At 42.9% G+C, this 10362-nt stretch overlaps 1 protein-coding gene across 1 annotated transcript; it reads left to right on the top strand.

The window, feature by feature from the left end:
* The first annotated feature begins 1876 nt into the window (after positions 1–1876).
* Positions 1877–9959, top strand: LOC118408795. The gene is made up of 3 exons (XM_035809655.1): positions 1877–2398; positions 8133–9456; positions 9634–9959. Exon 2 carries the CDS (start codon positions 8136–8138, stop codon positions 9432–9434), a length of 1299 nt encoding a protein of 432 aa, XP_035665548.1. The 5' UTR covers positions 1877–2398; positions 8133–8135; the 3' UTR covers positions 9435–9456; positions 9634–9959.
* Positions 9960–10362: the final 403 nt, after the last annotated feature.

The raw sequence follows: 10362 nt of genomic DNA, 5'->3' as shown, positions 1-10362 counted from the left end.
TTACCAGGAAGCCTAGTCCATTAAAAGATCAAAATCCGTTGAGGCGTCCAACCGCATGTCAATTAATTGCTTTCTGTAAACTAGGATTTAAGTCCTAGTATAGGGACAGGAAAAGTCTTGAGAGATTTGGGACAAAGACGGAGAACATCACTGTAGGCTAGGGGTCCAGGTATGGTCCACGTACGGTTCAGGTCCGGACCTGAACCTAATTGTTTGTAAATGGGCAATATTCAAAACATTTAATGGTCCATTTCGCTACAAATGAATCTGTTTGGTGGATCTTCACGTAAACATCGCTAACTTCCTATGTTAAATTTGACTGTAGAAACTTGATGAAAATGACTATCAATAAGCACGAAGAGTTACCAATAAGCCTCAAACACATAAAAACCTACCACCGTAGTGCCAGTATAATCTGTCCAATTTCTAATTGGTCCAACATCCGGTCTACTGAATTTTTTCAGGTCCGGTTTTCCCGAACCGGTCCAACAAGAAAAACCGATTTGTACCGGTCAGGACCGGATGCTATTGACATCTTTTTAAGAAACGTTATTTGCCTGCGAGGGGGGGGGGGGGGGGTATAGCCCCTGTCACATTTTCAAGACCTTCCCACGACAGTCTACATATGAAGGGGTCAATGCACTTTCTAAAACTACCCTAATCGGATAATCGGTATGGTTGTTCACATCAGCACGTACGCACGCACAGCAGATCGTTCTGTTTACCTTTGATGATTGCGGTGACCCAAAGACCTTAGCATGTGGGTGATGTGAGCTCTGCTTAGTATCAGAGGTCCATAATCCCAAAGACCAAAGCAACGAATTGAATAAATCCATTCGGCTTACGGGACCTTTCTGATATCACAAACTACCTGAGACCTCGTGGGTAATTGACATGTTTTCGGATCTTTTGACCTACGCCAAACACTCTCACAGAGAACTGAGTTAAGACGGGTGAAACGTTGATCTTTGTCCCGAAGGATCCATTGAGGCTCATCTAACAGTAGCTCGTCCGTTGGGGACAAGGTATAAACTCACTAATCACGAGCAGAATACAGAAGAAAAAAAACTTAGGTTGAATTTTATATTGCGCAATCCCACTTGAGTTGAATGAGCATGACCTTGCTGCATCTGTATAAAAAAGACCGTTTTTAATTGCGCTCAGATGGAAGGACAAAAATAACAAAGATTCATAATTTGAATTATGATAAATCAACAAGCATGGAATCATATACCCAGATATCTATCGTACTACAAAACGCATAGCGAAAGCACGTATATGGGTCCTGCCAGTTCATTCTGGTTATTTCTGGTTATCAATTAAGAGTAAGACTTAAGGGCCACGCACGTGGTAGAATGTTCCAGAATAGATAAACATTGGATCCACAGCAGGCAATGTATTTTCTGAAGGACTCTTGCTGAGGATGGACGATGAATTCTAAAAGGCTCAAGCAATCAATACAAATGTTAGTATATTACGTAAGCTCTAATTCTTCCGATAGATTAAAGACTATATAGCCTGGTATCCAGCCTTGTCAAACTCACGTGTCGCTTTTTATGAATCCCTTTGTTAGAACCGGGGACGAAAGCTGAAAACGGCTGGATACCAGGCAATGGCAATGGCAACCTTAACACGCCCCCTATCGACTTAATGTGTAGGTCTTTCACCCGTTTCTCCATGGAAAGATAAGTCATTTATATCAGTGAGGATGGAAAACAGTACTGAGAAACATAATCATTTTGCAAGACATGTCAACGTACATGTGGTAACGTTAGCTGACCACTCCGTTTAAAACAACGGTCTAGCGTATCTACGGTCACTTTTCTATTTCCACCAATTGGCGTGAGAGCTAATGTGAACAGTCGAAAAAGGTCAAATCGGCATTAGCTCTGAGAGAAATAATTGCCTCTTTCTGCCGATCCTTTTACGGTGACGTGGGGTCATAATTTCAGCCTTGATCAAGTTACATTTATCTATGACGTTATAGCTATTAGCCTAAGGATCATGGAGCGTCATAGAGGCTACTATGGCCCCCACGTGGAGCGTCATACTGCCCCTACGGCCAATCAGGTGGAGATGCGCAGTTAACTCACCCACATTGAGATTGGCATATCAGGGCGGGTTTCCATGGTAATCTCGGGTACGAATCGTGTCTGCGATTGGACCAATGAGAATGCGAGAATGCTGCAGGATCTAAATCTGGCAAGCTGAAAAGGGGCGGAGCCAATGAGTCACCATACAGGGTGCCGTCTATAAAACCTTTCGCTGAGGCGCGGAGTACAGTCATTCCACGGCCTAAACAAGTTGCTTGTCTCTCTGTGGAAAGTCTACTCACTGAACTTCAGTTTCATCAAGAAGATCGCCCCATTTCTTCTGTCTAGCAAGAACGTCTGGAAAGGTAAGTTCAATCTTTTTAAAATCTACCGGTTGCTGCATGTTGAAATTGAGGACGATTCCGGCTGCCTTTGCCGTGTTCTATGTTAATTTTCTTTTCATTTCGGCATTCAAACAAAACTAGGGGCCACATGAATGATAGAACATTACGGTAAGTTCATTCTGTTTGAAATAGGACGGTTCTAAGTTGAAACTGTAGACGAATGTGGCTACTTTTTCGGTGTTCTGTGTGGTTTTCCTTTTCCATTTGGTGTTCAAATGATCGTAGTGCAATATGATGGATATAATGATATCAATATAGAGCAATATGCTACTTTTTAGTTTGTCTTTGCGGAATACACCTTGCTGATTCAATAGTCTAGAAGAAATGTTGCGCCACGGGTGTTTGTCCGTACTTTTTCGAGCCATACATTTTCAGAGAACCGCCGGATCTACGCAAATGCATGGCCTGGAAACGTATGCTCGGCAATTAATGACATTCAAGATCACTTGTGAGACAGGGACTAATCGAGCCATCACTACAGATAGTGGCGTTTTACCGCCCAATTGCCTCTCCTGTTCTATGTAGTACTAATGCACTCTCGCCGATTGATTTCTATCAGCGTGCAAGTACAATTTATGTCCGACAGATCACTAAAGTGGATGGGATCCAATATGAAAAGTTCGGGTACCCGGTGCTATCCAGGGTAAAATTTGTATGTCTCCTGATTTTCGAGTATTTTAGATCTAACTACATGTGCAGAACGTATCTCTCCCCTACGGCGCGGCCACGAACGTCGTGCGATCATCGTACGATCACTAACTTAGGGTATTTTGGGGACAGTCCTGCAAAGTTCAGTTGTGACTTGTTACACAAAATGTTGACTTAGATCATTGTCCGTGGTTGGTTCTGTCACAGCCTGCTTGGAAATCCTCTGGCAATAAATTCCTACGACGATCACACGACATACATGCCCAGGCTCTTACTCATTAATTGCCTCAAAAGGTGGTTAAAAGGACGCATCAGCGCTTCTCCGTTTCATTTTGCACCATTGCATATCTGTATCTAATACTGCAAAGCCGGTATAAACGCCCTTCGGCGTAACACACCAGCTTCATAGGCACGCGGCGCGGCAGTATGTGCGAAGATTTTCATATTACACTGATCGATCTTTCGAACCCTTACCTTTCTTTGCACATCGATCTAACTGTAAGCGTTGTTTAAAGCTATCTTATGAGCATGCGCCTACAGTACTCCAGCGAGTTCCACTCGTTCCACTCGTTCCAATCATTAGCGACGGGTCGTAACAATTGCACTTCACTCAAGCGAGGAGTAGAGCGTTCAATTTGCTATTTGAAAGAACTTGCATGGTAGCATTCGGTAATATTATATTTTGTAAAGGCATTTGGTCTCATCACAGATCAGAAAACGCTGTTGAAGTCAATTGCTTTTCGGGCACTTCACGTGTACTCCACCAATGATGATAAAGTTTATTGCAAATTCTTGTCCGTGGGTTAATTGCAGGTAACATGAGATATTCAAATAATGTAAAAACAATATCACAGGTGTCAACTCTAGTCTAAAACTAGTCAAAGCTAACTCTAGATCCAGGGTTATTGGGTTCAACTCCTTTTTCCAGTGGAAGACGAAAGATCCAACTTTTCTATTATGTGTGGGTTTTGTGATGTTAGAAGGAGAATTATTTTCTTTTTGTCAGTGAATGTTAAGAAGCTTGGATGGAATTTGGTGGCCTCTTCAAACAGCTCTTTTCTTGTCATCGTAGAAAGAGCAGTTTGACATAGAATGTGTTTCGTCTTCCACCATGTTTGACGTGCACTGTTTGCACGTTCTTTTACACACGGGTAGCTGGAATGGAACCCAAATTACCATGACGGCGATCGCGCTGCACACTCGCTGCGGCCCATGATAGGATTTTTGGACTTGACGTTATATATGTACAACTGGAATGTGATGCTAAATACAAACGTATGACTGAAAAGACAACAAAGCACACGAAGTGACTCTGAGCGATCTGTCAAATAGCTAAGTCACAGGGTGCGCGGTCACAGCGAGGTGGCAACTCTAGTGGAAGACGAAAGATCCCACCTTTTCTATAATGTGTGGGTTTTGTGATGTTAGAAGGAGTGACTGAAAGTATGATTGAAAAGACAACAAAGCACACGAAGTGACAAGAGATTGTTTTCTTTTTCTTTTTTAGCGATCTGTCAAATAGCTAAGTCGCACGCGCAGGGCGCGCGGTCACAGCGAGGTGCCTACTCTAATGGAGTGGGGGCATGATTAATACACATTCGGCGTCTGCAAAAGCAAAGTGTGGCTATTTTAAAACCATAATGACATAGTGAGTAGATGTTATCTATGGGTCGACATGTATTATTACTGTTATCATACACCCGCACGTTCCGGTACAACCTACGTTTATGGATATCGGTTGTCGGTGCCTTTCCCGCTTTCCCCCCAAAACTGCTACACATTTAATTATAGCATACTTGATTGTCCTAACCCACACGGATAGGGCGTGTCATTTGACCAACGAAACACCTGCGCAAATGCGTAAATACTGACCTTTTCGTTCTCTAATAAGAGAAAATGTGGTGGATTTTCCATCCAAACCTGCGATAAAGGTGCAAGTGTCGCCAGAAATAAACGGATGACTGACCCACATAAGACGCCACCAGGGAGGGAGAAAGACGTGTAAAGGCTATGTTTGTAGATCCATTTGGCACCAGGCACGACAATAACAGAGAACAGCTACGACCACGAGTTTAAGCGGTGTTAATCCAGAATGACTCTAGAATACACTCTGGTAACGCGAACAGGGACACATCATCAGTGATGAACCCGGGGTCATTAGGTGTTTCGGGTCTTTGCTCACCATACACCCTCGCTCGGGCCACCCAGCCGAGGTTGATCATTCCCCGACCTGTGTCCGTGTGGCTTCCACGGTTCCCCCCTACGGAACCACAACCAACATGAGGCTTTCTCTGCAGCCTCCAAAATGTCCCTGATGGATACATTTGAATGAAAACTCTTACATATTGTAGAATTCAGGCCCCAAAACTGGAAGCATTCTAAAGCTAAAAATGCCCATTCGGACTTTCAATTGCCTTTCAACATATTCGCGTCTTTTTTTTTACATTTCTAGTGTTGATAAACAGCGCGGAAATAAGCGACGCCAAGTCCCTTAGATATAGTTTTCGGTAGCCTACCGAACAAATCCCATATCGGTACAAAATGGCAGAAAACTCAAGCGTGGGTGGGAAGTGCGGAGATCTGAAAGACACTTTCATGACACAACAAAGTCGCATAATACGCTGTGAATAAGTTATGATCTCGAAGAATGACAACAAAAAAACAGTGACTTTGTTTTGAAATTGTGATCGGTCAGCTAGATTCTACGTGGAAAACCGGTGCGTTTACTCCAAACGTACGTAGTGCAAATTACTATTATAGATAAATATATTGATACAAATGTAAAAGCTATCTTGTCAAATGGCAATTTGTCTGGCTGTCGAAAATGTCCGATACAAACTAATACTTGTACGATAAGACAAGTTTGACACATGGAGACAGTTATGGCACATTAAGGTCTACCTCTCGTGTGCTGCAACACATTAGACAGTCAAGATTTGTCAGTTTCACCCAGCCACAAGGCTAAGTGGCGTGCCGGCTTCGTTTAAGTATAGTGTTTGAAAATATGACACTATACAACGGGCGGAACGTATTGTAGTGAACACGATTCTAAAGTTGGTGCCTACGTGTTACGCCGAAGGGTGGAAATACAGGCTGTTCACCAAAGGCCGATATGAGATACGATTCAGAGCATTATTGTCCTCCATATACATTAAATGCTTTCCGTCTGTGGTAGCAAAATCACTTGAATTCCATTAACGTCACGGAAATTTTGGTTTTGAGCGATTAATGAGGAAAGTAATTACATTTCATAAGGACCGAATTTTAGTCCATTACGCCAAAAAGCAATTACTCAATCAACATATATAGTTTTGTGAAATAGACGTTTCAGATAGCTCCAACTATCTTTCGTCAGTGACACTGAGGATGTCGTATTGAGCACCAGGTTTTATACCGTAGCTATGAACTGATATGTACAGGAGGTGAGGTCTATTATGTCCATTAGTTGATCCTTTCCTTGGTACTGAAACGATTGTTGGGTTGTATAGTGTTGACAGATTGTAGTACCTTGGGAAATTCGGGTGCCCATTATATTAGCATCTATCCATTCTTTTAACCGACAGTTAATGATCGTTAATGAGTTAGGCCATGTTGATTTTACTACATGGATGGCATCCAAGCGCGCATCAATTTTCATCCGTTCCCCAAAAAAATTTTTTGTCCACACTGTAAATTTTTAGAAGCAGTTGGAAAATGCGCACATCTGCCGTAAATTAAGAATCGAAAAAAAATGGATAGTAATGTTATAGAATGCCAAAGTGGATTCTAAAGTAAAAAAAAGAAGATAAGAAATAACAGAAATGAACCTCATCGATTTCACGATGAACAGAGGCAACTTTTTTGGGGCAACATTTTTTACTCGCACCCTCGTATCGTAAAAGTTGTTGGTATCCATAGGATGCCATCCATATAATCATATCCACTTAGCCTTATGTTTAGTTACTGATAGACCCAAAAGCTCTCCATATCAATATGGAGTACATAGAGAGTCTTACAAATGACTAATAACCGGATGGCCAGGCAGCTAAAACCAGAAGAAGCCAAACTGGTTCGCAGCACAGAAGGAAAAAGTTGATCCACAGAGAAGAGAATTAGGTCATAACGGGGTCAGCTTACAGATGTGACGTTTGTTTGTTTGTTTGTTTGTTTGTTTTTTTGATTAGGATCTCCACGTATGTGGCAGCGACTGCTATCATTACATAGGACGGATTAGCCATTGCCAATGCTGCAGGCCTGGTGTTAATTAGGATTTTACTATGGTCCACATTGACCGAAAGAGCCACATATGAAAACCCAACCCAAATATGCTAAAAGCATTGAGGCATTCAAGTAATATGATATGGTATTGACTTGAATCCTCGTTAGTTCAGTTTTTAGTATCTTTGACACAGGGGCAAATAGATGTTAAGATATCATCTGCACGGTACGTCTGAGTGCAGCTTTGAAGGGTTAGGCACATGTCTATTGATAATTTGATAACCGGGCAACCGCCACACAAATAGTAATCAAACATTCGTGCCTTACAGGAACGCGTGGAAACATTGTCAAGTAGTGGTAACCCCCGAAGGCATCATACAGATCATCTCAATACTATGACGTGACAGCTCATTAAGAACAAGGATATTGATCATCAAAGGACTTTTTTACCAACTCTAGATCAAGCAAACCAAAACTATCTACGCAGGAATGTTGAATTACAAAGACTGACCTGCACTGTTTGACCTGAATACAGAATTCGACTGCACACGAAAATGGTCTCCTTGAACTATCGATGTAGTATGATTATTACTTTTGAATAAATCTTAATGGTTTCAATCATAGATTTTGGATCATTTATAAACTTTTGAGTGGATAAATTCATTTGAGTGGATACATTCATGAAACCTGCCGCCTACCTTGCCAGAACAATCCCATTCAGACTTTTGTTGTTATTTGTAATGAAAATTGAATTGGAAATAATTTTAAAGCTATTCAGATACACCAAAGTGTGATGACCTTGCCAACGTATTGATGATTCTAAATTTTTTTCTGTTTCTGCTTGTTTCAGGACATGAACAGTTTAAGCGTGGTCGTACTGACCACCGTACTCGTGGCAATGGGTGCAGCTGTCGAACCCCCCAACAATAACGGCGACTCCGAGCGAATCATCGGTACAGTCAGTAACCCAATAATCCCAAAGGTAGAGCCTCTGCAAGACAACATCGAAAATGCCCTCCTCTGGGCTTGGAGAGCACCTCAAGAAGACACGGTCATCTACCCTGAAGAACCTGTCGCCTTTCCCGAGGGAACAAAGTCCCTGTGTCAACTAAAAGAATTGATAGAAAGCGACGAGGAAGAAGGAACCACAAAAAGGGGCGCTATGCCAATGCAAGCCTTAGCAAGTGGACGATTCGGTCGCTCCAGCTTTACCAAGAAAATCCCTCTCGCAGCCCTATCAACTGGACGCTTTGGCCGGTCCGTCAACGGTTTGGAGAAGATGCCCATCGGGGCGTTGACGGCAGGCCGATTCGGAAGATCTGAAGAACACAGCAAGGGTCTCCCGTTGAACGCACTGATGGCCGGTCGGTTCGGACAGACAACTGGTCTTGAACGAGACAGTCGGTCCGTCGGCGGACTGAAGAAGAAAGTCCCCCTGGAGGCCCTGGTGGCCGGGCGGTTCGGCAGATCCGGCAGCTTGGCAAAGAAAGTCCCCCTGGAGGCCCTGGCGGCCGGACGGTTCGGCAGATCCAGTACCTTGACAAAGAAAGTCCCCCTAGAGGCCCTGGCGTCTGGGCGGTTCGGCAGATCCAGCAGCTTGACAAAGAAGGTTCCCCTAGCAGCCTTAGTGGTTGGCAGATTCGGAAGAGACAAGAGCATGGCACCGCGGGCGTTGCGGCGTCTCGGAACCGTCTCCCTTAGGATGCCCCTAGCAGCTCTGGCCAGCGGTCGGTTCGGAAGATCGGTGCCGACAGAAGAAAACTCCGATGAGTCAAAACAAGAGCTCGAGGCCAGAGAAAATGCTCGAGAAGAAGAAACGGAGATGGTGTCAGAAAACGACGGAAGCCATGGACAGTTGCAAAAAGGACCCAACGAGGACCTCCTGACACTTTCGGCCATCCCGAGGATGAACTCCCCAGTGTCTCGACGCCGGTTCGACTTCAGCAAACTCCCCCTAGCGGCACTGAAAACAGGGCGCTTCAAACGTCAGAGGGATAGCTTGGATGGACAACGCAACGGCATAGCTCCCACAAATATGCCTGACCTAACGGAAGGCTACGGAAGCGACTCAACGGTGAGGTACAGCCCGTCTATGGCACTGTCTGCAGCCAATCACGTCCAGGGCACCGACCGACAAGACGACTACATGTAGGAGTCCAAGAGAAGCAAAAGAGGTGAGTGCTATTGTAAGACCTAGTCAGATCATATTTAGCACTCACTACTCAATTATGTTATAAAAATGTTATGATAAACTGAAATGAAATTTGTTTCATGTTAATGGCAGCTTGTCTTTGGCAATTTGACATAAAGATGGTATATTCTAATGGCTGTTTTTCTTCTTTCTCCCTTAGACTGGAGTGAGGAACAGACCTCGTGGGTGCCATTATCTCCATGATGCAAGGAAGTCTTCAAAACTAACATCTCTAACAGGAGAATCGTAGAAGTCGGACTTAAAACAACAGCATTACATTAGTGTATATTTTATAGCTTCGTACTTTTATTGGCCAAAAATATAAAGAGAAGATACCAAGTTTGTGATTATGTTAATCATTATCAAGCTATCTACATACCAACGATCATGACGATCAGCGAAGCCCTTCTTGAGTTATTCTTTGTCAAACTTTAAAACAAAATTGGCCCCTTCAGTCCCAAACAAACGCTAGGGGCCAAAAACCTACACGCCTTACTTTTCCTTAAAGCTATCTTCCATTCACAAATCAACACCGTGGCATGTGCATGTATCATTTTTTGTTTTGTCATTTCAAGTCATATCAACAGATGAACATGTTGTTGTTGTAAACAAGATATTTACATCTATGTGAGTGATTAAAAGTATTTTCGAATATTTTCTTTAGAGAAGGAGCTGATACGATTCAAATGGTTTGGCAGTATTCATAGCTTGTAAAGAAAAATGTAAAATGAAAAAAAAAACGGTTATCTTTGTTAGTTGGCCTGTCAAGTTCGTTAGAATTACTATGGACTTTTAAATCATGGCCATCATAGAAAGTAGCCATTGACAAAGACTCAGGAATGAGATTTATGGTATAAGATTAATCAGGAACATTGATGCTGAGTATTAA

The sequence above is a fragment of the Branchiostoma floridae genome, unplaced genomic scaffold (assembly GCF_000003815.2).
Source record: "Branchiostoma floridae strain S238N-H82 unplaced genomic scaffold, Bfl_VNyyK Sc7u5tJ_410, whole genome shotgun sequence".
Lineage (NCBI taxonomy): Eukaryota > Metazoa > Chordata > Leptocardii > Amphioxiformes > Branchiostomatidae > Branchiostoma > Branchiostoma floridae.
Note: the sequence above shows the minus strand (reverse complement) of the source record. Positions and strands in the feature narration are given on the sequence as shown.